This window comes from Anguilla anguilla, chromosome 5 (assembly GCF_013347855.1).
Source record: "Anguilla anguilla isolate fAngAng1 chromosome 5, fAngAng1.pri, whole genome shotgun sequence".
Classification (NCBI taxonomy): domain Eukaryota; kingdom Metazoa; phylum Chordata; class Actinopteri; order Anguilliformes; family Anguillidae; genus Anguilla; species Anguilla anguilla.
Window position 1 is genome coordinate 48,147,852 of NC_049205.1, and position 25,522 is coordinate 48,173,373.

The following is a 25,522-nucleotide window of genomic DNA, read 5'->3' on the forward strand; positions in this document are numbered from 1 at the left end:
CCCGGATCGCAAACCAGCCAGTGGCTTGTCACACAGAAAAAAAGATAAACGGCATAACCCATGTGATAAATGTTGCACACGCATCATTTTACAAAAATGGTTTATTGGAAAGTTTGTGGGACAAACATTAGACCCTTATGCATAACAGATTTATTTCTGTGAAAACTAACTGCATAAATAAATTGACCTGGACTGCATTGAAACACTGTAGATCCATAAGCAATTCAAGGTCAGTGGGGAAATGTTGTATACCATTTGATAACCTCAAGTCTGATACTCTGACTCTGTTCCAGTCCTGGTGGACTGACTCTTTCTGTTTCTAAGACACTCACAAATTTGGAGGACAGGACACTGAATTGGATCAACTAAGGCACTTATCAATGAAATCAGGTGGTTAGGTGTGAGGCTATAAGAGAAGCCTCTAGAGCCAGGGCAGAGCACTCCTGATCTAAGGGAGAAATTCCCGGTGGGCCAAAAGTTACATTTGATACGGTATCAGATTTTCTTACGACTGTATACACATAACAGACCAGAACTGCATGACCACCTCCTCCATCCCTAGGCATCTCAGCACATGACACAGATTAAAGCCCTTTTCTATAGTTCCAATGGGCGAGCAGATCCTGGCACTGTGACATGAACACACATGGCGCTGTACATCGCATCCAGACACACAGAAAACAAGCACCGGCTAGTGCGTCTTTAACACTGAGATCCATCTCCAAAGCCACTCTTTGTTTCGATTTGCATCAGCAGCCTCAGCAGCGAGGTTGGCTTGTAGGGAAAGAGATTTCTTTTCTGCAGCCTGACTACGACTTTTCTTAGCTCCTGAAGGCACATGACCGTTTTTTCACACATGCTATCAGGAGTCAGGTGGTCATCTCCGGCTTTCTCCGCTGCACGCTCTGGTAAACACAAAGACCGTCCTCCTGCAGCAGCACAGTTAAGCTCGGGCCCCTCATCTTGTGGTCTGCCTAATGGGCCATCTGACACGCTTGGCTCTTCAGCTTCAGATTCATCTGAGCTCCCGTAATCCACCAACGGACAAAACATGGATTTGGTGGCCCCACTCGCTGGTGACCGGTTAAACTGAGGATTGGCGTGATTAGCAGGCAGTTTTGATCCCATTGTGGATTCCTGTCCTGAGCTCCCGCTCTTCTGTTCGAGTGTGTCAGAGCCCTGGGTGTACAGACAGCTTCTGCGGAAGCCTTCCCAGTTTTCCCGCAGGAACTTCAAATACTTCACAAAGTACTCCAGGAAGCAAGTTTCAGTTGAGATCAAGAAGTCTAGGAGCACAGAGTGGTCAAATGCCACACTTTTCAGCAGGTAAATGAAGAGGCAGTGAGGGTTGTAGCCAGTGCTACAGGCATCTTCATCTGAAGTAGCATTCACCCTGCAAAAAGACACTTTTTTGGTAAGGGGAACTAAAAGGGTTCTAAGAAAAGCAGTTTACCTAGTTATTATTACCATTATACAGCTTAGCTTTAAATGTGCATAGCAATTACTTCTCAAAAAGTAACTACTGTACACATGTGCTTGTTAAGCAATTACTGCACTTTTTAATAAACTTAAAATAACAAACATTATCAAGCAAAAATCACATTTGCAGATGCTGGGCATGTTCTACAAAAAACATTTCTTTCTAGTTTCATTTACTCACACATTTCTCTCAGTATAATGTTGAAACAAAAAATGTTTTTAACTTGTACCTTTTTCCCCCTTAAAATTTGGAACACCCAATCATTTTTTAGGCCTATCCCAAAACTGCAATGTCCCGCAATGCGGGTGGGAAGACTAACACACGTGTGCTCCAAGCACATGCTGCAAGCTGCTGCTTCTTTTCACTCTCCACTCCACCAGATGAGCGACAGTCATCACACAAGAGGCCTGCACTGACAGACTGAAAATGCCAAATTTACCAAATTGCCTAGGGACTATCAGGCAGTATCAGCAATGCCATGTTTAGGATTCAATTCTGTACTCTGAGGCAAAGCACTGAATAAAGGACTATAGCTTTAGCTGGGTGTACCACCAGCAAATCCCCAACATAAAGCTATGCATTATGAATCAGTAAGAGTACACTGTATATACCTCTTCTGGTACAGATACAACAGCATTAATGTCATTGCGGCCTCTATCATGTCATCATCTTGATCTCCAAACACCAGTGAGACCCAGGCACAGGAATGACAGAGCTGGCGGCTTTGTGGCAGATGCTGACTCAGGAAAACCATCAAAGGACATAAATAGCTTTGGATGTCCACAGGACACAGCGAACCTACGGAGACAGAAGCAATACATCAAAATTAAACCACAAACAGAAAGACTGCAGAAAACTTTCACACACACCCACTGTAATTAGCCAACTTTTAAACTTGAATATTGAAAAGCTTTAATTATTCACCCACTTAGCATTTAATCTAAATGTAACTTTAATATACTGATGGTCTGTGTGGAAAAATCTTTCATCAGTTATCCTAGCAAAGAACGCCCCCTTCTGCAAGAAAAAGGCATGACAAAACCTGCTGTAGCAATTGGTCTGTAACACAGTTCATGAGTTGAGTTCACTCATAAATTTGGACATGACTTCACAGATTTTGGTATCTAAAAATATATTGTGCCAAATAAAAAAAACCTTTAGCCAGATGTATCAGTATCATAGATGAATTACCTTGTTTACTGACTTGCTGGACTTTGTATTCCAAGGACTTGAGTAAAACCAGGCTAACTGCCCTCAACATCACAAAATCCGGTCCCTCACAGCTTCCAGGAGCTGACGCACTGGTACCGCCAAAAAGGCTGGCCTTGCCACTGACAGAAATACGCTGAACCCAGCCAGTACTTGCTGACCTCAAAACAGAGTCAGCCAGTGCCCACAAGTCAGGGGTCATTTGACCATCGACCTGTGCAGAGGGTTGAACTTCTCCAATGCAGAGATCATCTCCAGCTTTCTCCAGGAGGACTCTTTTCAACAACAGAAGTACTTTCTTTTTCACAGCATAGAGAGCCGGGGAGTCAACTAGGTGAAGGAACACAGACGCCCGCTGGTACAAAAGCCTCTGGCTCATGGAGCAGATGTGTAGCCTGACTCTCGCAGCAGTGAGCACTTCAAGCAAATCAACAAAGGCCATATGTATGGTCTCTAAATTACATGAGTCAATTTGACAAGCAGCAATATCAGAGCCCGGTCCCCCACATGAGAGCAGCCCTGTGTACAAGTCAGGCAGTACAGGGTCAAATGCCACAAGCAGTTTATCCAGTATTTCTGAAGTGAAAAAAGAATAAATTAATTGCCATTAATTGGGTGTGTGATGGTATACAAACATGAAAATCTATTCTAATTTAAATATAAAGATATGAAAGATATACAATTTTAATCAGTTAAACCATTTTCTAATGTAGTAATTAGTAAACACACAGTTTACACACCTCTCTTACATTTATACAGTCCTTTCATCATTCCTTTCACTACAGTGGTGAGAGACCACAAACAACTGTCCATCTCATTGCAAGGGCATCCCCTCTGAAAGGTTTGGAAACACTTTTGTTGCCAAATGCTGTTAAATGTGTTCTGTGAAAAAGAAACGCATATGTTAGAAGGAAAAAAAAACATCCAGACATTTGTACAGTCTTTTTCCAAAACATGTTTGCACCATGCTGGCTAAGCAAGCACGTGCTAGCCCCAGGAGGATATTCCATCCTGAATACAGAAAAGTTTCAAATGCGTTCTCAAAATCTAATGTACATATGCAGAATGATATTTCTTCGTAATTTTTCAACTGGACATTGATCCTGTGAGTGTATATATATATATATATATATATATATATATACATACAGCTAAATGTAAACCTGAGGTTTCATATTCCAAAATGACACTCACAGACTCCAGAAGCTGAAAAAGCACAACAGATGAAACACACTTCACAGCTAAGTGTGATAATAAGGCGTCCTGGATGCTGAAAAGAGAGACCTGTGAAAATAGAAAAATAACATATGTTGTCATGATGCAAAGATACTATTTGGCTTGATTAAAATTCATATGCATGAGTTGCCCTGCATAAGAGCCATTCAAGATCAAATGAGACCGATTTACCTTTTTTAATTTCAGCCAGCTTTCTCTATTTGGCCTACCGCAAGCCATTTTACTCTCCTCTATCTAAGCATGTGGCAGCCTCCTTTAAGTGCAAGACAGGAAATACTACAACTTTTGCACATACTATACGACGGCTTATCCAACTTGTTCAACTTACAAGTTTTGACATGAGATTCATGTCCTCCAATGATGTCCTCAAAATATCCTTGTAATAAACGCTGCAATCCACTGTGGGGTTTGGAGACAGCAACTTGGAGCTCATTCTTTCCAGAATGCTCAAAGCAAAACACAGCGTTTCCTTTTGCTTTTCTTCATGCTTGTGTTCATCCATCAATATAAAAGGACTTGAGAGTGTTGGCAGGGTCTGGGGACGGCTACTTTCGTCACCCATACAGCTGCTTTGAGCATTTTGGCTACTCCCAGAGCTGTGTTCACAAATACCAGCACAAATGATAGACGCCAACTCATGACTGTCGTATCCCAGGGCTGTTCCCAACAATAAGCCGCTGTCTACCTCCTGTAAAACTAAAAAGATGTGCTCCATTTGTGCTTTTACAGAATACTGCACAGTAAGTGGTTTTGGCAGCTAACCAAATCAAACAACTAAACAGACAACTAAGAGCACACAAACACAACCCTCTCCAACCTTGCTCATGATTTCCCACAGTTAGCAAGATATTTAACTACATTAAACAACTAGAAACTATTTTAAAATACAGGTAACTAGTATCTATTTAGCTAACTATCATGAGTACATTTAACTAGCCAAACAGATAGCTAGCTACATGAATAAAACCGCAAAGGTAACCACGTAAAGTTACTGGAAATATTTTCGTTATATGGCTTAGCTACTAGCTGCCACGTGTACACATGTGCAAACTAGTTATGTGGATGAAAATTCTATCTGAAATACTCAGAATTGTCATCTGTTTTATGTTTCACCATAGTTTACTGTACTGTTATACTTCGCTTCTTCCAAAAGCATGCCTCCAGCACAACTTCCTGTTTTGTTTGAGTTGCATTCTGGGAACTGTAGTGTAAACAATAATTTGTAAGAACATTCAAGGATTCAAACTGGGAAAACAAGCAGTGTGCAGTGCATTCCAGAATCTGTGATTCTTATTTTAACAACAGTTAGTATGGTGGTAAATTCATGACCCTGGATTTTTTCCCGCTGGATGCCCGAAGAAAGACCGGGAAAAACCGCAAGTGAGTGGCACTGATAGTCGCAATGTTGCGACTAAGTTTTTCAGCAGGATGTAGAACTGTGAAACGGTACAGCAAACTGCTGTTTTTTGAACGCTGATTGGCCAGGGTCTGTGCCTTCCCAATAACCCCTCGGAATTGGGGGATGGCTTTGTAAAGTATACATAATTGAATCCATTTTTAATGAACTTAGCTAGTTTTCATCAACAAATAGCAACTCAGTTTAATTATCTAATACTACACGGAAGTGATACATGCATGCCTGGATACAGTTTAATCCATTTAAATGTTTGAAAACTCTGAAATGCGTTGCAGTCATTAGCTAGCTTGCTTGTTAGCAGGCTAGCTTGTTAACATTGCTGGTCTGAGTGAAACGATAGCTAGCTAGCTAACTATTTAGCTCGAATTCAGCCTCGCGATTTCTTTTGCATAATCATTTTTTCCATTGTTCGTCATGGTTACAACCACAATGTCAATTTGGTTTAATGTGCGGAAAATTTAAATAATGTGGACAGTTTAAACGGAAGTCTGAAGAAGTGAGACCGGGGGTACATCTATAAGGTAACACTCCATTGTTCTTAGCTAACGTTAGCTAGTTGGCTACATGAACGACTCCTTAGTTTAAGTCGATTTTCTGAAATATTTCATTTGTAAGATAGCCAGGTATTTCCTAGTTACACGAACTTCGGTGTCGCTGCAATGGGAAATGCAGTGGGTGTAATTTTGTGTGTAAATTAGCTTGCTAACTAGCGTGTTAATGTTGCCACCTAGTTAGCTATCAATAATGTGAATATCAATGCTAGCTGGCAGCGATAACAAATATGTCAAAAGCAGTGGCTTGCAGTAGCGCGTGGCTGAATAGCTACCTAATGTTATACGTTCAATGACTGCAAGCCAGTACAGTAGTACTACTATAACACAAAACCACTGATTTGTTTAATAGGTTTGTTGGGTGATTAGGTCCTCACTGCCGTGCTTGGTTAGGTGTTCTAGCCAGATCGCCTTATTTATATAGCTAGTTGCAAGATCAATTTTTAGACTTTTATGCACATAGCTATCTAGCAAGGCAACGTTAGCTAGTTGACAAAACCCCAGTGAGACATCACTCACTTTCAGGTTATATCATATATCATCCCAAAGAAGTCTGCTTTATTGCAAAAATAGAAAATAGATTAATGGGACAAATTTCATCGGTGTTGGATTTTATGTTGTATGTTTTAAACCGTTCTGCATGTTTATTGAGGTAATGAAAGTCCTGTCATTTTACAATACCATTTCCTTCAATACTGTAAAATAAGGGAAACAATGTTCCATTTGTAAGGTTAGATATAATATAGATTTGGGTAGTTTATTCAGATCTTTGCTGTATAGTTATTGCGGCCAACAGTTAGTCGTGTCATCAGTGAGTATGTGAATCTTTTAAAGGGCACATAAGATTATTCGGGTGAAAAGGCTTTAGACTACAGCTCTTAGTCCTGCTGCAACACGAATTTGTAATAGGCTGTCTACATTCAGAACTCAGTTACACTACCTGCTTGTGCAGTTGTAGCTGAATGTTATTTTGTCGTACTAATTAACAGGAAAAGTTAAATAAAGTGAAATAAATGTAATCAGTAATTAAAATTTTAGAGTTTCATGACCCTGATGCATTTGTCATCTTCTTTTCCCCCAGATTAATTTCTGTTATTTGGCAGTGATGCTCATTTCTGGCTTTAGTACTGTTACTTGTGTGTTAAGAAGTGGAGCACATGTCAGGGATGCAGAATTAAGGTAATGCTATTTTGAATTTTAATCAAATATTTCAGAACATGTGAAATACATTTTTTAAAATCTTTATTTTATGTTTTGTACCATCTGCAGTGATTAGGATCATTTAATGTCCAACACATTTATTTATTTGACCGCGTTTAACTAACCCCTACAGTGCACTTGTCAGTGGTCTTTTGTTACAAAACTTTTATATAAACAATGTTCTTAATAGCTACATCCATAATTGTCTGAAATTTAGCACAACAGGGACATTTTTGGTAAGAAGTTATTGCCTCATCGATCTAAATTTTCCTCTACAAGACAAGATCAATTAGAATATGGGTGTCTTATCCTTGTGTATATTTCAGCTGGCAATGCCATGCGTGGACTAACGATCCCATTGGTTAATTCCTGGCGCTCGCCCTTCAGTGGACAGGTCTGGATGAGTGACGCTTAACGAGATGTGACAGGATGCTGCACCATCACTGTCGAAGGAACCCTGAGCTGCAGGAGGAGCTGCAGATCCAGGCCGCCGTGGCCGCCGGGGATGTCCACACCGTGCGCAAGATGCTGGAGCGGGGCTACTCCCCCAACATCCGCGACGCCAACGGCTGGACCCTGCTCCACTTCTCCGCCGCCAGGGGGAAGGAGAGATGCGTCCGCGTCTTCCTGGAGCACGGAGGTGGGAGGCCGTCCTGGGGCGGGAGGGAGACTTAACGGCGCAAATAGATTGGTCACGTCCCTGTAGAATCAGCATACAGAATTTTCCATCTTAGCTGTGGAGGCTTATTTAGATTATGGCTGTGGTGACTGTAAGAGTGTAGTATATTGAAGGGAGAGGAAATGTGTGTCCATTTTGCTGCTGTTTGCGTCCGAATATGGCTTGTTAGAAGTAATGTTGTTTCAGCAGTGGGATGCTTGTTGGAGTTTATACCAAAAGGTGGCAGCAGATCACCATTAGAATCAGAATGAAGTATCTGATGCAAATTGCCCATGAGTGTGAAGTTGGTAGATATAATTGGAGTATATAGCCTAATACATTTGACTTTATCCATAAATTTACATCTCAATGATGTATGAATTTATGCTTCAGCTAAGTGCAAATGAATACTTTAAAAGTCCATAAAATAACTAGCTTCATGACTGGAGTTTGCATAGATTTCACACAAAATTTGAATGTACAGCCTTCCTTGTGAATGAGCTTCCTGACTCAGTGACTTCCCTCAAAAAATGTTTTTCTTGTAATTTCTTGTAAAGCAATTTATGTAATATTCATTCAGTTGACAGTGTAGTCAAATTAATGTACAGGTTTAATAACAGGTTTTTAACTTTGTCATGTAGTGTAATTGCATCTTACTTGTCTTGTTGTCATACAATAATTCAGTGCATCACGCTGTAATATGCTGGGTGCTGGATAGGTTACCCTGCACTTCTGGAATGGAGGGTTTTAGTTGGCAGGGCTTCCCTTGCCTCACAGCACCACGGCGATTCCGCTGATCAGTCAGGCGCCTGCAGCGTGGCCCTCGGACACAGCGACCGCGCAGCTCAGCTGCGGCGACTGGCCACGCCTCCTTGGAGACGCACGCCGGCCTGCGTTTCCCTGCACTTTCCGAACATGGCGGTTATGGAACAGGGACGAATAACGGGGACGATTACGCTCCGCGGAACAGATAAAATCCTAATGTAATTGGATATTCCTAATGAAAGGGAAAATTTAAATGTTTTTGATTGTTCAAACAGTTTAATTGGCTGCAATCAAATGAATGTGCGTAATTCAAACAATGCTCGATTGTTTGATTTTTCTGATCTGTTCAGAGATGTAAGTATGACATCTGTGCAGCCTGGCAAATGTGGAAACATCCCCCTAAAATCGGAGATGTCAGCTGAAATATGATTTTTAATGAAAGGGACTAAACTAAGAGAGGAAAAGGCCCCCAGAGTGTACTGAGTTCTCATAATCCATTAACAGTCAAAATAAGACAAAGTGAATCAGACTTCATTGCGTCTTTGTGTCATTAAACTTGGTTATTTGTACAATAAGGTCTAATTCAATGTATTTATGAACACAGTCTTTGTGTCATTAAACTTGGTTATTTGTACAATAAGGTCTAATTCAATGTGTTTATGAACACAGTCTTTGTGTCATTAAACTTGGTTATTTGTACAATAAGGTTTAATTCTTTTGATCATGTGTGCTGTTGCAAAAAGCCAGTAATATAGTTCACATTTAAATGTATTTTTCTTGCTGCAGTAAAATGTATTATTTTGAACTTAGCTTTCTTTAGTTCTTCTCATACAACCTGTTCCTGTCCCCATCATAGTTGGCTAACAATATCACCGTAACTTGAAAATCTTGGCTATAGGGCCTTTTGGTAGAAAATGAGAAACATCAAATGGTGATATGTATAGCTCTCGCAAATCTTATTTATCAACTTTTATTTATTAATTATGAAACCTTTCTTTCATTATATTCTGTGGTTAGATAGAAATATTTTGAAGTGAAATAAGCTCTGGGGTGAGTAAGTCAAGAATACTGCTTTCTTCTTATTACATAAATGTTTATTGGCATTCTCAGTCTTGGGGTAAATCAGCCAAAAGATCCAAACATTATTTAAACGGAGAATCAAGTTTAATTAACAGCAGCTGCTTTTTGTATGGCAGCTCTGGGCGTGAATACCTTTCTTTCATTCCCCAAAAGACACAAAAAAAAGGCCTAATTATTACTAAGTGTCAAGAGGTAATTAAAATAGCAGGATTTAACCTCTGGCCTCTGCTTCACACTCTGGTGTTTGACTGATCCTAATTGTTTTAATGCATTTACCTCCTCGCTCGGAGGCGGTTTGATCTTAATCGTGTTTCCCTTCACCCACTTATTGCGCTCCCCCTTTTTGTCTGCTCCTCAGCCGACCCCACGGTGAAGGACTTAATAGGCGGCTTCACCGCCCTGCATTACGCGGCCATGCACGGGCGAGCGCGGATCGCCCGCCTCATGCTGGAGTCGGAGTACCGCGGCGACATCATCAACGCCAAGAGCAACGACGGCTGGACACCGCTGCACGTGGCGGCGCACTACGGCCGGGACTCCTTCGTGCGGCTGCTGCTGGAGTTCAAGGCGGAGGTGGACCCGCTGAGCGACAAGGGCACCACGCCGCTGCAGCTGGCCATCATCCGGGAGCGCTCGTGCTGCGTGCGCATCCTGCTGGACCACTGCGCCAACATCGACATCCAGAACGGCTTCCTGCTGCGCTACGCCGTCATCAAGGGCAACCACGCCTACTGCCGCATGTTCCTGCAGCGGGGCGCCGACACCAACCTGGGCCGGCTGGAGGACGGCCAGACGCCTCTGCACCTGTCGGCGCTCCGCGACGACGTGCTGTGCGCCCAGATGCTCTACGCGTACGGCGCCGACACCAACACCCGGAACTACGAGGGCCAGACCCCCGTGGCCGTGTCCGTCAGCATGTCCGGCACCAGCCGGCCCTGCCTGGACTTTCTACAGGAAGTCACTAGTGGGTTTCCCTTTTTTCTTGTTTGAGCGTAATAGTGTAATTGTGTTAACGGTATCTGTCCCGTGTTGAATAGATGTAGTTTGTGTGCTTGTGGAAGTACTGAAAAACACAGATGGGATGGACACTGTTAATGCTTGGCACTTTGAGCCATTCCAGTTACCATAAGCTGGTTAATGTACCACCAGCAGGCAGTTCCCGCTCCAGTGCACTGACCCGCTTCTAGTAAAACCTGGACCGGCTCAAACTGTTAGGCGGTAGGTTTATTACTTAAAGTCCTGGATGTATTATGATCATTAAATCAATTTTAATCACACTCAATAGATGCTTTAGGTAGACTGCGGGGTTTGGAATGAGGTTTTTCTTTTTTTCCCCCTTCCCCAATCGTTCAAAAGAAGAAAAAAAAAAAAAGAATCCCAAAAAGAACAGGGTGTCCCCGGAAATTTGAGAAAATTCACAAAGGCTGAGTCACTGAGGTATCGGTGCTGAAAGGTGAGCCGAGGAGGGTATGCCTGCGGAGAAAAGAGCTGAGCTCTGCCAGCCAGATCACGGGTGGGGGAGTACAATGATCAGGGATCGCACGGCCAACAATGGGCACGGCGAGACCAGAGACCCCATCACCTGAAGCGCTGCCGATGGGGTTCGGCTCAATACCGCCATTCCTCCCCTTTCACTGCGCTCTGATATCAGCATATCAAAGGCATCGCTCTTAGAGACGGCAGCGCCGAAGAAAGGCCCGGCCCTTTCAGACGCTGGGATAATCTGCCGGGCTCGGGTTTCCGCCGGGTCATCGATTGCGTTTTAACGAAAGGGAATGCGCGCGCGTTCGGGTCGTCCGCCCGGGTAACGGGGCGGCGCTTTTTTTTTTTTTTACGGAAGCCAGGCGGAGCACCCGCTCCGGAGGGCGCCGCGTTTGACCCGCGGGCACGGCGCGCTAACGGAGATAAGGAAAGCGGCGGGGGGGACGGGAGGCGGGAGGCGGAGGCGCTCGGATGGGCCGCAGCCATGCGTCCGTTGAGCCTCCTCCTGCCGGACTCGTTGGGGAGTTTGCATGCGGGGGGGGCGTGAAGAGGCGGGAGGCCGGAGGCAGGCTTTCCCGTTACGCTGAAGAGGCCCAGCCCAGGTTTCCGCGGCTGAATCACTTTCGTTTCCCGCCCGATGGCGCAAACGAAGCGGATAAGGGCCCACGAGTGGCCTTGCGAGATAGCGTCCGGGGAAATTTGGGATTTTTTTGTTGGCTTGATCCCGAAATACCTTGAGAGGTCGGGTTTTCCCCTCATTACGTGTAGTGCTTTTACTGGCTGTTGGTTATACTTCCACGGTCATTGAAGTGGAGAATGACAGATCAGTGAAGAATTAACCCTAGTCCTACCACTGGTCACATTTGTCTTTTACGGGAATACTTGAATGTAGCCTATTTAAAAAACCTATTTAGTTATAATTCTTTAGTTATGGTTCTTTTCAGGTTATGTTTTCGAGGGAGAGACCCTTCAAGTCCAAGCTCTGGTGAGCTTGGATGGGCTGAATGGCCTGTTCTTGTATTCTTAGGTTTTTTTTATGTTCTCATGTAACTTCAACCTAGGGGAGAGTGGTTGCTTATATAAATTGTCTTTCTTCCTTTGAACGCCCGATCAAAGACTTATTTTTATTTTGTACCAATCAAATTGTTTTAAGGAATCTTGGGCTTCTGCTGATGAGAAAAATAAAATGGAAAGGATAAATTTCTTACTGTTTCCCAAAAAATGTGCAAAAAATGAAGGACTTGGTCAAGGGTCGGCTTTAATCGCAAGTTGACTTGAGAGCCTTTGAGTAAATACATTTATCAATTTTTTCAGTAAACCCATCTAGCAGCTTTTATCAGCTTTGTTAAAAACACCCAGAGCAGTTTACCTAAAGCTTATGTTTTTTGACAGCAGTTTACCTGAAGGTTGTGTTTGTTGAGTTTTTTTGTTTTTCATTGCCGTAGACAAAACAAAAAAGGTCATTAATTAAAATTGACTTTGTTTGTCTTTCAGGACAACCAAGGACGTTGCAGGACTTGTGCAGAATAAAAATCCGACAGTGCATAGGCCTTCAAAACCTCAAGTTCCTGGAGGAGCTGCCTATCGCCAAGGTCATGAAAGACTATTTAAAACACAAGTTTGACAGCGTCTGATTCCACCCTGCAAAGTCGGGCGAGACTGCCAAGCTGCTGCTCTGATGACTATGCAAGTGCTGTTTCTATTTCTACGCAAGACCTCAGAGCACAGATAGAGTTTTTATATATAACCCTGCAAAGTCTTAGTTGATTTTAACATGTTTAGCACCAGATTACTTAATTTAAATGTGTTTAAGCGATGGCATCTTTCTGATGGGCTGGTGGAAAAATTGCATAAGAACACGTTTCCCGTTCGAGTGAAAATATACCAGGTGGTGGGCGCACTGAATTATGAAATGAATAAATAAATGATTGAGTTTGAGAAGTGAAGAAACGATTTAGAAGTGGTGTTGGGAAAGTGAATGGATGAAAAAAAACTATCATTAGTTTGAGGCTGGCCTACAAGACTAGATTAATTTTGAGTAGAACAAAATTTGAAATGATAATTTGCATTATTTCAGGCAGTATTTCATTACTACTGTTCTCGTTTCTTTAATCCATAAAAAAAATGCATTCAGTTAGATAGGACTTAGTCTTAAATTAGGCCCAGATTGACCCATAAATAAAGGATATACTTTAGTTCTCTGACACTTTATATTGCTCACTTTTCAACCCCAGAATTTGTCTCTGAATAAGCCTTACTACAGAATTGTTGAAATGTTTCTGTCTGTTAAAAATGTCCATGTATTCTGTCTGCTTAAAGGGGGAAGCTCTGTTTATTTTCTGTGCAGTAATTCTAAAGGCAAAGTACCTGCAGCGCCTCTCGAAATGAACTGCATTTGGCACTGTTACAAGGGGAAGAGAGCACCAGGCGTGGTGCGTTAGTGCCCAGCAAGCTTTGCTTTTGTATTTTCAGTCACCCAGCATGTCACGCACTTAAATATTGAAGTCATTCAGCCTAGCCAAACATACAGGGCATTACTGTCACTGGATCAATAACTTTTCAGTGGAAGGCTCTGTGCCAGACAGACATTACCAGAAGCGAAAGTTTAAGATTAGTTTGTTAAGATGAAAGTATTAAATTGAAACGAGCATCCACTCCCTAATAAAAAGCTACAGGCCAATGTGTTTGATACTGGCTTAGCACAGACTGCACCCCCCGACAGGACAAAACAACTGCTTTCGGTACTATATTTGTCATTTTATGGGTTATTTGCAAGTGGGCCAGCTGTTTTGAAATGATTCCAGCTCAGATTCTAGGAAGATTTCCTGGGGGAATAAAAAGCTTAGACACCAGGTGGTAATACATATAAAACATGTTTTGTTATTTTACATAGAAAACCCTTTATGTGTTACCTTTCATCAATGAAGATTAAAAGTTCTCCACAGTCTTAACAAAATTAACAAAACAGCAGTTTATCTGCACAGAAAGAAAACACTAAGCATTGGAGGTGTTTCTGAATCATAAAATTACATTAATATTTTGCAATTATTTTACAGTGTACAGAAAAGCATAATCGTACAAAAGAAAAATGTAAATATTTGTGTCATATGTACAGCAGATATTTTTTTAAAGTAATTTAAAAGTTATATCGCGTATTAAGTGTTTGGAATATGTTTAAAGGTCTCGTGCTTTGTTTTGATGTAGCTTGTGCAGTGTCTTTTCTCAATGCTGACATTTTAGAAGTGGAAGAATCTGTTGCATTAAAGTGGGAATCAAAAAACATTTTTTATTTTATTTTAACGGTATAACGTAGGGGGCATTGAATGAGCTGCAGTAGCCTTTTCTGAGAGTTAATATTATGTGGTGCAACTGAAAATGCCCTGTATATTTTCAGATATCTTTAAAACATTTTTTTCTTTTTGTATTCCAAACACCCTTTTCATTGATTTAAAGACCAAACTGTGAATCTTATAAGAGTTCTACTTTCAGAGAATTATTTTCCACCAAAAACCAAAACCTAAACTTGATTTTTAAATATATATTTTCCCTAGAGTGTTCACATGCGTAGTCATTTTTGCTTATTAAAAACATTTTGCAGAAACCATTTTATAATATTTCAGCCTGGAATATTTGTGCAAAGGCCCAATCGTAAACTCCGATCTCATACCCCCTTTGTTGCTTTCCCACAATAGCACTCTCTCCAAAGGTCTAATTATTCTGGCCATAGGAATATTGCATTTAACTGAATGAGCACTTGCTATTAGTTTGTACTACGAATACTACTTTACACGATCACCAGCTGCCTTTTATGACTGCTGTCAGTGATTTTGGAAATGCGGATCATTCCTTAGTAACTCAGTGAAATCACAGAAATAACGTTGCCTCCATCTATTGGACAGTATAACAGAATGTCATGAGACGGGTAATCGTTTTTACAAACACCCATTTTAGTTAAATTCCTGTGGAAAGTTACGGAACAGTCTTGGTAGTGTTGCAGTCCTGTTTTACATTGCATAACTGTTTTCCGTGTCATATGTTTCTGTCAGAAGTTGTTTATTTGTTGTATGTGTGCAAACCCATGCATTGTGTGGAAGAACCGTTTAAAAGAAGTAAGGGCAAATAGGTTGACATATTTTCTTTGCGGATTTTTTCTTTTTTTTTTTTTTTTTGGTCAGAGAGGTCACAGGTTTCACAGTTCTATACTAATAAAGAAATTAATCATCTCTTGTAGTTTCAAAGTCTTCCAAACCATCAATGACTGTTGGGCTTGAAGAAGGAAATGTTGGGAACGCGCTGTTTGCAGACTGTAAACTGTAAAAATGTGTGAATAAAAAAAGACATGTAATACAGTGTTTGTTTTTCTTCCACTATAGTCTGCCTCTTTTTTAAATACTGACCATTCCGTCTGTAATTATTTCAATAGTAATCATTTACGGAATACCAATATTGTCACTGCTCTGTGCTTTCAGGTCTTGATTTGTATACTGTATTTAGAACAGAATGTATTAGGGTCAGGTTTTCTAATGGTATGATATGCTGCTGCATTCTCACTGAAATGGGATTTCAGCTTTTTTGGGGGCAGGAGAGGGGGATGAGGAGGCTCAAACTGAAAGTAACATTACAAGGAATACCCTTGCTCGCATGTGAAATCTGCCGCATCGCATGTTGCTCTTCACTACTGGCTTAACTGATAACTGATTTTGCCTCTTAGAGTATCAGAGTAAAGAGTAAATATGCGTGTGATAATGTGGCAGTTTTGAGGATTGTGCGCTTCAGTAAGCTCAAAACCAAGGTTAACCTTGAATGTGTAGTTTTGCCTGTTCCTGTTTTGACGTTATTGTTTTTATCGTGCTGTTTTTATCATGTCCACCTCCTGCTCATTAATTAATATCTCTAAGGGAGCTCTGAGTGAAGTTACTCTTTCTGATAGCAATCACGGCTTAGCCTGTTTCTATGCCATGTTCTCGTAGCTGAATTGTTGCCAGATACTTCAGTTTCAGGGGTGTCTCCTGAATGAAGCACTGGGGAAGAGGTACAATAACAGCGCTCTTTTTTACATTTGGCAGTGGGCAAAACATCCCATCACGGTCGTCGCCATGAAATCGTAATAGCAGCATATAGATTTCTAAGTAGGGACACCTATAATTATGGCGCTTGGCACTTTCTCAGTCTGTTTCATGAGACATGTATCGTTTACTTTACAATGGGTGTTTTTCCCCCCTTTTCTCCTCTTTTTCTCAAGAATGCGCTCTTCGAACCCTTGGGTCTCTGCTTTCTTCTCTGTGCGCACGCACCAGAACCCAACCAGCATCAGGCCAGGTGACTTAACAGCATCAAAGATGCATTTGCGTATTACCTTACAAAACATAAGGCGCTTCCATTGTGCAAAAACGCAGGTAGTGTTACCTGATAAAACAATGGCATCGCTCGGCGATCGCGTAGCCCTGTCAGGCTTACGGAACAATGCTACTATTGTCGCCAGCTTATTCAGTTAGGGAGGAAATCTTGCGTCCTTACTGTTTCTAAAAATACCGCTAACGTCAGACACTCCATTCAGACGCAGTGTCCTCCTGCTCATTCATCTCCCAATGGTAGAGGAAATAACTCTCAGGGCAGCACGTGGGGTTGTGACGCTGAGGAGCGGTTTGGGAAGTAGGAACTGTTTGTGTTGTTGAACGCGCGAAAACGGCGATGCTGATCACCTCCTAAAGGTCGCCTCCATGAGACTTCAGGCTAACTCAGTCTGCCATCACTCCTGCCAGCACAGCACAATTAATATTTTGGCAAAAATTATTCACGTCGGCCTTTCAGCTCTGTGTAATCCTAGTCATCCCATACTTAACACATCAGTGAGCACCAGAATTTTGTGATAAAAGACGAGAAAGAAATTTATTCATGAAGTGATGATGTGCAGTTTCAGCTAATGTGGTCCTCTGTCATCAACAGCATTGATATAGACTACACTTTTGTGTGACACCATGAAATAACTTAGCATTTCAGTTTCAGAACGGAAGCGATCAATCAGTCTTTCAATATTTTGAATTTCTTTTATGGGTATGTTTTTTCACATTAGTTTTTTATTACGCTTACAAATTTGAAGCTATACATAGTTTGTAGTAATAATTCTGTAAATGTAATTGCAGAAACTTGTCCCCTCTTCAGTGAAAGGAGCTAAAACTCCCAAGGGGGTAAAAAAAAAAAAAAATGGAAAAGCTAAGCTATTTATTACAAGCGTTAGTGATCAAAATCATTATCTGGTTTGGTGCAATATGCATGTATGGGAATTGACTGATCTGATTGTTCTTACTGGTTGTGGGTTTTTTTAAATATTGATAGTTTTTTTTTATATCTATTGTTGAGTACCTATTTAAAAACAAACAAAAAGAAAAGATGAGCCAAGTTTGGCTGAATGCCCTATTCTCGTCATAACTTTTCTTATGGTCTTATGTCTTATGATTCCTGAACTGTTCATAATCTTAATGGAGGTGAAACTGCAGTATATGTGTAATTCTGCACTAGAATTAAGAATTAATTTGGTGATTCTCATAATGATGACAATAGCAATAAATCATGAAATAATGTGCATTGGACAAATATGCATTTACTTGATATTGATACAATTCTAGTGGGAGCTGTGTCCATGGTGAAAAGAACAACACTGAAATTTCCCACTGTTGCCAGTCAGAGCTGAACAGTGAGGACATAGTGATTAAACTCACACACCCATGTTTCCTCCTAATGTCAGTTTGTCAGTGTTCTTTGAACAGTATCTTCACAGTTGATTGTGAGCAAAGTCACTGTGACATTTTTCCACTTGAATTGTTTTTTGTATTAAGAAAATAAAGGCGCATTTCTGGGAATGGGAGTCATATCAGGTTGGGTATTTTCACTTTTGGTTGCAACTTTGGTCACGATGAGTTACAGGACTCCTTCCTGAACTGCATACCCCCTCCCATTACTGAAACTGTTTTATCATTCACTTTTTTTAAAATTTGCTGGTGAAAGTACCTTGTTTTCCTACCAGATGTACGGAGCACTGAGGCATAACAAAGTAAAAGGTCCAGGGTGGAATTCCCTCCTGCTGGGAAACTCAAATAAAGCCGCACCACCAGCGCTAGTGCTCCCTCCCGCTACCGCAGACTGTACACCATTGTGTGTCATGCCGGTGTAGTGTACGGTTCTACAGGCAGGAGAGCACAGGTGCATGGAGGAAACACTTCTCATTATTCAGGCAGAACAGGCAGTCCCACTGGAGGAGACAGATGTGCAATCATTCTGTGCCAAAGTGGCAGGATGATAAAGACATGATAAAATGGAAAGGTCATACTCCGCCCACAGTTATTGGCTAACACAGATCAAATCAACTGAGGAAATATGTGGGTAATCTCAAGAAAGGGCAAATTTATTTTTATTTTAACGGCAGTGTCTTTTTTCTGTTGCAGATCTCTCAAGATAAGCATCATTCCTTTTCTCAGATGAGAAAATGTCCTAAAATATATTACTTTTTATTTTTGCTCAATGAAGCATTTTGATTTTCCTTCCTTTTTATCCATATCTATTATCCATTATTTGAGTATTGGTTCAATTTTTTGATCCACAAAGATAATAAGGAGTTAAGTAATATCAGCATGAAACATTATTTTGACGGAATGTAAAATTTACTGAACTTTCTTTACCCAAAATTGAACTCCCGAGTTCTCTTCTTTCTTTGTGTCCAATTTGGAATTCCCAATCATAATTGTCTTTTTGAAAAGTATGTCTTCCCTGCCACGTCCTTCATAAATTCAAAGTAGAAACGACACCCTCCTAAATGTGCGTAGTTAGCTGTTGCTGATTTTCACTCCGCAGGCTGAGCTGCGCAGTCACATGACACTACCTACATGGGCGGCTCAGGCAGACTGCAGACGCCCAATTGACCAGAGGAGTCACTCTTGCACAAAAGAATCCCTCCATCTCTCCCTCCCTGGGCAATGCTACAACCAATCATGTGTCAGTCTGCGGAGCTGCCAATCGGCATTGGTAGAGTCTGGATTCAGCACAGCACTGTTTTAGCTGGACATAATACTAACCAAATCCTCATTGGCAAATATATACTTTTTATATAGCATCAGAAGTAGTATATCCTGCTTAAGTAATGTGGACATTATAAGGAAACCCATCTCTGTTAGATAATACCAATTATGTCCATGCAGACTGCAGTGTGGTCAGAAATTTCAAAGGTATGATTATTTCATGTATGCAGTCTGCCTGCCATATGCTGAACAGGTGATCGAATGGGTTTTGAATGATCTCTGATATGCCAAAAAGAGGCATGTTTTAATGCTTGGCTCATCATCATTCATGCATATCCAGCATTGTGTTAGGCAAAACATCAACAGACAGTTGATGTTACTGTAAAAGGTTTTATCACACTTGACTGGGTAAATTAGAAGAGTAAAAGCCCTACCTATAACTGTTAAACATGGTTTAAAGCCTAATGATTTTCTCTTGCTGTCTGGCAAAATGTCTGTGCTCACTGTAAGTATATCTTTAGGTTAAACATGGTTTAAAGCCTAATGATTTTCTCTTGCTGTCTGGCAAAATGTCTGTGCTCACTGTAAGTATATCTTTAGGTTTAGTAGAAGCAATTTTTCCAAAGTGCAAAATTCATTATTTAATGTAAACTTCTTCAAGCTAGTCAGTTTGCTCATTTCAGTGTTCGCACTGTTTTTTGTATTTGACTATTTTAATTTCAATTAATTTCAATGTAAGGTGATGATTTGTCACGCGTTATGTTTGTATCACAAATCAACACCTTGTAAAATATTCAGATCATGTTTTTGTGTGCCTTTAAAAAATATCATGTATGATAATCTAATATAAATAAATACATTAAAACAGCCAAGTATTTACTTAACACATTGGATTAAATGTTAAGAATTTTATGTAGACTGGTATTGCTTCACAGTAAGATACACTATTTGTGTACGGTAGCTCAAACTTTCTGCTTTTATACACCGTGTAGAAATTCTGTGCTCGATCAGTGACACACCAGTTTGGCTAGAGTGGGAAAGACATCTGAACAATACCTCGTGAGGAATTCCTGCGGATTTTGTTTTTAAACAATTGTGGGCATTCAGTTGCCATCTGAACGGAAGGTATCCAACACGGAACTACAGCTGCACACCTGGAGCTAACTGCATTCAGTCAGTTTCAGAGAGAGATGAACGGCTTTAGAAGGATCTCTGAAATAAAGTGAAATTCAAGCCCTGCAGGCTACCAGCCCTGTAGAGACAGTAGCAAGATTTTAGTTGTCTTTGATAGATGAGAAACTCAATTTGAAAGGTGCATTTATACACTAAATTTAATGCAGCTGCATAGGAAAGAGCACAGACATTGTTTCATTGACAGATGGACACCTGTAAATGTAGACAGAAAAGAAAGATCGATTTTTACTCTGACCAACTTGCCAGTGAATGAATTGGCATCTCATGTTCAAAACGACTTGGTAAACAGTAGGTCCATTGTGCGGGTTTGATCTTTTGTTGTCGGCTAACTTTTTTCCTCATCCTGGAAAGCTTCAGACTAGATCAAAGAATTTAATTTATGATGGGTGGGCAGGCATAGACAGAGGATCAACAGCAAGGACCTGGAGAAAAACTTGACTACAAAACTAAACCACAGCATCAATGAGCGATTTATCACATCTATGTTAGAAACCACAGTCTTTCCAGAACATCTGGAAAGATATCACATAGTCTGATAGAAGGTGGATAAAATCTCAAATCACAGATTTGCAAGAGAGTGTCATCCCAAAACAAGCTGGGAAAATTATTCTCAAACGATCATTGAACACGTTACAGTATTTTACAGAGGAAAATTTAGTCAAACAACTGAGTTAAACAAAATACATTATAGTTGAAAAGTTAAATGTTAGTTAAGGTTATACCTTTCATGTCATTGTTTGGACATTGACACCAGTAAAAATATGAGCCAGTAAAAATAAAGACTAATGAAGACAATGCAAAGGGCCCAGTAGGAGTGTCATTTCACCAGTCAAATACTCTTTGGCATGAAGGGACCTTGAAAGAGGAAAACATAAAACGGGAAACACTGGGGTAGTATTTCTTTCCATGCATTATCAGGCATCGCAAAAAAGTTAATAGGGCTGATGACCTTCAAAAAAGGAATTAGGACACCCCTTAACAGTGTGATGTCTACACCAAAAAATGAAGAGGAAAAAAAATAAATGCATGTTTGGAATTACATGGATTTTCTGATTAAACACCAAGTGCATAAATAGTATGTCTTAATGGAAGGCTTTTAAGCACAGAAACCAGTTTATCCTGTTCCTGGCACAATACAATTATTTTCTTGCCAGAGGAAGTAAACATAAATGAAATAGGCTGAGAGCACTGGCATCTGCCCGAGCTTGTCTACACTTCCTTTCCACGAGAATCCATGAGTTTATCCAAAGAAGCTTCAGTCTAATGAACTTCTATGTGTTCTTGTTTAAATGTCAGCTATCAGAATGTTTCTGTTTTCTCTTAGACTAAAAACAAGTCCTCCTCCAATTGTCTCCAATTTCACTTACAGCCAGAATATTTACAGGACTCTGCTGTAATGAAATTTTCAATAGAGAAAAGAGCTGCCCATTTTCTCTGGCTTACTATCTATTTCATATATGGGCACAGCGTATTCATATACATTATTTCCTCAGCTATTAAATTTATTTTGTTTGCTTTTAAGAAAAGTATGTTCACTTCATTGTCTTACCTTTATGTTGCACATATAATAGGCAGAACTGAGTACAATGTAAAACAATTAGTAAATAATAGTAACAGAAATAATGTATACAAAGTATCTGTGTTAGTGAAATCATTAAAATACTTTTTGTATAGATTCCATCTCTATTCTGCAATTATACCTGATAAATGTATGCACGTCAGGGCACAATAAAAAAACACTGAACAACGTGATAGTGCATTTGGTGAAAATCAAACCCTGACTTTACAGTGGATAGGGTCGATCTGGAGACTGTCTTCCCTTGGGGTAACCGTACAGCCAGGCAGACCATACTGAGAGCAATTATCCAGGACACTCAGCCATGTAGACAGACTGGGCCCAGCCACACAGTCCACATGCCCGGGACAGTGGCTGCGATGGGTGCTTAAGGTTTCTACACAATTAAGAAAATTGGTCTAGAACAAAAAACATTTCAGCACACTTCTGTTCAAAATGTGTGCTTAAAAATAGGCTATGTCATTTATAGATTTACCAAGTATCTTGGGAGTATCTTGCAATAACTACACTGCAATGACAAATGTACTAAAAGAGATTCATTAAGTACACGCATGGTGTTACTTTCAAAAAAATGTAAATAGAATGATTTACCTGTAATGGGATGATGAGTTGTTCACAAAAACCACAGTTTCTCTTGTGTTTGGAAATTTTTATGTACTGCATATTTAAACAGAGGGAGAAACAAAACCCCCTACTGTTACAAATGAGAAGACAGAAAAGTTGAATTACTTTTCATAACAAATTAATATTGCATTTGCCCTTGGGACACAATGCCATAAATGGAAAGTATAATTTGTCTCTAACAAAACTTCTTTGTACTATCTAAATTGCTAATCTTTAGATTTTCTGTTCACCGATCTAGACGGCTAATTTTGTGAAGTATAAAATTATGTGGTGTTACCCCATTTTCCAGTGGCAGGTCAAATTGCAGCCTAGTTGGAGACAACAGCACAATATTAATCATTAACCTCATTGTCCAGCATGCTCTCTGGCATTTGTACATTATGCTTTTACTGCATATCAAGCCATCACTCCTGTCTATGCATTTGATCATCATACAATCCACTGTATGAGGATGATGATGAGGAGGGGGGATAAGGAGGAGGAGGAGGATCCACATCAAGACTTTCTAAAGACACAGCTTGAATTGTTTAATCAGATTATATTGTAAAAAATACTGTTTATACTGTCCAGCATTATCACGCAAATCAGAATTTCTCTTGAGAAGGTACACATTCATGGTTGTCTGACTTCTAGCAGAGTCCGACATGAAACATTAGCATGTACATTTTGCATTAGAGGTTTGGGTTAATATATTCATGAAATCTCACTGTAAAATCAATGTAGAATATACTTGAAGGCATACTATGCAGGATGTTTTTAACCTTGCTGTTGTCCCCTGTTTACAATCAAAGAAGTGAGTCTCCTGAACAAGTCTTGCTAATCCTTATTAACAGAACCTATACTGACCAAACAGACAGTAACCTCCAGCTTTGGCCTGCTTCATTGAGATGCCAATCCAGGCGACAGATCCTTTTTCCACTGGATAAAGTTCATACAGTTTACATGCCACGAATACTGTGCCAAAATCCAGCCAAGTAATCAAAATTTCACTTCAAAAACTAAGAAAATAGGTTTGTCTATGTGAGATTTTCCATACCACAAGGACCGTTATGTTCCTTTTTTGTTTGTGAGATAGGGTTTAGCAACCAGCCTGCTTTTCATCAGTGCCTACCTGCAACTTGTGCTTCCTGACAACTGCATTTAGTGAACTTTTCACGACCAAATGTCTTCCATGTGCTGGTGCAAACTTTACACATGCCTGAAGTTCAAGTGTGGCATGTTCGTGTTCTCTAGAAAGGACATGCCCATCTTTTGCATATTGCTGTTATCAGACAAACAGTGATTATTCTTATAAACAGAATAATCTGATCCGGGAAAAACAATTTCTCTGTGGGTTTATTGTGAAAGCCTTCATGCATTTGCTTCATATTTCAATTTGTCAGTTGTTGTTGCCATTGTGTGTATACACCATTATTTTCATATTGGCAATGATAACCTTCATCTGCTGTTGCAACCACTTAAAAGATGTTCTTTTCTTGAATGATATGCCTGTTTAAGTTATTAATTCAACAGATTAATCACAAAGAGAGTACTCTTTAAATCTGTCAAACTGTTCATGCATAATACTTAAAAGATTCAAACCTGACGAGGACATGAAAACCTCAGGCCCCATGTCGTCCCAAAACTCAGTGTTGTGGTCTATACTTGAAAAAAGATACGCAAAATATGACAAGGATATAGTTTGCCAACTGTCAGAATTTCTTGGCGTGTAATAAAGCCATCACCATTGCTTCTTGAAAAAAAATCTCAAATGTTGGTATGGGTTTCATAAAAAAATATAAACAACCCCCACGTTCATTCTTCTTTGATTTAATAACAGGATGATCCTACAGCAGTTGCTCACCTATTCATTATGCTAAGGGGGATAATAACTTAACTAGATTACAACCATACCCTTGTACTGGTAATAATATAGACAATGTTGCGCATAATAAGCGCTTTGTTAAACAAAAGCCGACATTGATGTTGCCATTGAGAGCACTCAAGCCTTCCTAGTGGCCCACTAACAACCCACCAAGGCCAAAAGGGGAAATGTAAACATTGTTCAGTTATTCAATCCTCTACATTAGAGCACTGCTTTTGACAAGGATCCCAGCATCCTCTCACAATGCGGCCACATTCCACTTTCCTTCGATGGGACCCTGATATGCTTCCCCTGTGACACACAATCTTGCGGACTACCTTTCACCTTAACAATTGGCCACTGTCACAGCCAGGCATGCCACACCAAGCCCACCCTCCAGGCAAAGCCAGGCACCAAGGTAAAATAATCAAGACGTGAAACCTGCCTATTACCCCCTCTCTGGCTCCCAATGCACCCCACTCTGCATGCTGCTTCCAAATAATAACTTCCAGTTGAATAGGGCATTGTACCGTTGAGCTTAGTACCAAGCGCCATCCCTTCCAATTCTTCTTACATCAAAGCCATATACAGCTGCGTGCCTATGCAGCTCCACCCCCTTCCCTTTTCCATAGACAATACGGCTGCCACGTCACTTGGCTGTTGGTTTGCTTTTTGCACTTTGATGCTTTTCAGAAAATATGTATTACATCTATAGTTCAACATGCTATCTGGTGTATGTGGTTCCTGGAGGCCAGCCTAATTTACAAATTTTACAATGGATTTTGCCCCGAAGATAATCTGCGTTGTTGGCTTCTCTTGTGGCCACTTCCTTCATGTTTTCCAGAGCCTGTAAGGTCCTGTGGTTCTCAAAGCCCCACGCTTGTGAAACTGGATGAATAATTAGTCTGTGGCATTCTCAGTTTATAATGGATGCATGTTTGTTTTGGAAGTGAAAGGCAAATATTCAGTTACAAATAAAAGCAATGGAACATTTCAAGAGGACTGAACGTGTCATGCAAACAGCTGCAAGACTTGTTTTTGGATAATGTAACTGAATAAAATATGCACTCTGTTTAATTAAGGCAATTTTTGGTGTGGATGTGAATATGCATTCATACTGGGAAATGATGTAAAACATAATCAGTCATCAAACCTAAAAATAGACATGCAAAACATATACATTGTAGTATTTGGA

General features: G+C 40.4%; 2 protein-coding genes across 5 annotated transcripts; one reads left to right on the plus strand and one right to left on the minus strand.

The window, feature by feature from the left end:
* Positions 1-83: 83 nt before the first annotated feature.
* lins1 (lines homolog 1) lies at positions 84-5,239 on the minus strand. Of its 3 annotated transcripts, XM_035417820.1 has the most exons (6): positions 4,254-5,238; positions 3,884-3,973; positions 3,430-3,571; positions 2,672-3,265; positions 2,092-2,278; positions 84-1,393 (listed from the first exon to the last, which is right to left on the minus strand). In XM_035417820.1, the coding sequence occupies exons 1-6, from the start codon at positions 4,638-4,640 to the stop codon at positions 703-705; spliced, it is 2,091 nt and encodes a 696-aa protein (XP_035273711.1). In that variant the 5' UTR covers positions 4,641-5,238; the 3' UTR covers positions 84-702. The 3 variants fall into 3 exon arrangements, with proteins under 3 accessions (XP_035273711.1, XP_035273712.1, XP_035273713.1); XM_035417821.1 differs by lacking the exon at positions 2,672-3,265 and having other exon boundaries at positions 4,254-5,239; XM_035417822.1 differs by lacking the exons at positions 3,884-3,973; positions 4,254-5,238 and having other exon boundaries at positions 3,439-3,546.
* Positions 5,240-5,406: 167 nt separating this feature from the next.
* On the plus strand, positions 5,407-15,423 carry asb7 (ankyrin repeat and SOCS box containing 7). Of its 2 annotated transcripts, none has more exons than XM_035417827.1 (5): positions 5,407-5,863; positions 6,975-7,072; positions 7,420-7,733; positions 9,955-10,560; positions 12,573-15,423. In XM_035417827.1, the coding sequence occupies exons 3-5, from the start codon at positions 7,523-7,525 to the stop codon at positions 12,710-12,712; spliced, it is 957 nt and encodes a 318-aa protein (XP_035273718.1). In that variant the 5' UTR covers positions 5,407-5,863; positions 6,975-7,072; positions 7,420-7,522; the 3' UTR covers positions 12,713-15,423. The 2 variants fall into 2 exon arrangements, with proteins under 2 accessions (XP_035273718.1, XP_035273717.1); XM_035417826.1 differs by having other exon boundaries at positions 7,481-7,733.
* The last annotated feature ends 10,099 nt before the right edge of the window (positions 15,424-25,522 follow it).

Coding starts and splice junctions, on each gene's coding strand:
- lins1 (XM_035417820.1), bottom strand. CDS start 4,640: ATGGAGCACATCTTTTTAGTTTTACAGGAGGTAGACAGCGGCTTATTG. Junction 3,974..4,253: donor TGAATCTCATGTCAAAACTT/GTAAGTTGAACA, acceptor CTATTTTCACAG/GTCTCTCTTTTCAGCATCCA. Junction 2,279..2,671: donor CCAGCAAGTCAGTAAACAAG/GTAATTCATCTA, acceptor CTGTCTCCGTAG/GTTCGCTGTGTCCTGTGGAC.
- asb7 (XM_035417827.1), top strand. CDS start 7,523: ATGCTGCACCATCACTGTCGAAGGAACCCTGAGCTGCAGGAGGAGCTG. Junction 7,734..9,954: donor CGTCTTCCTGGAGCACGGAG/GTGGGAGGCCGT, acceptor TCTGCTCCTCAG/CCGACCCCACGGTGAAGGAC. Junction 10,561..12,572: donor CTTTCTACAGGAAGTCACTA/GTGGGTTTCCCT, acceptor TTTGTCTTTCAG/GACAACCAAGGACGTTGCAG.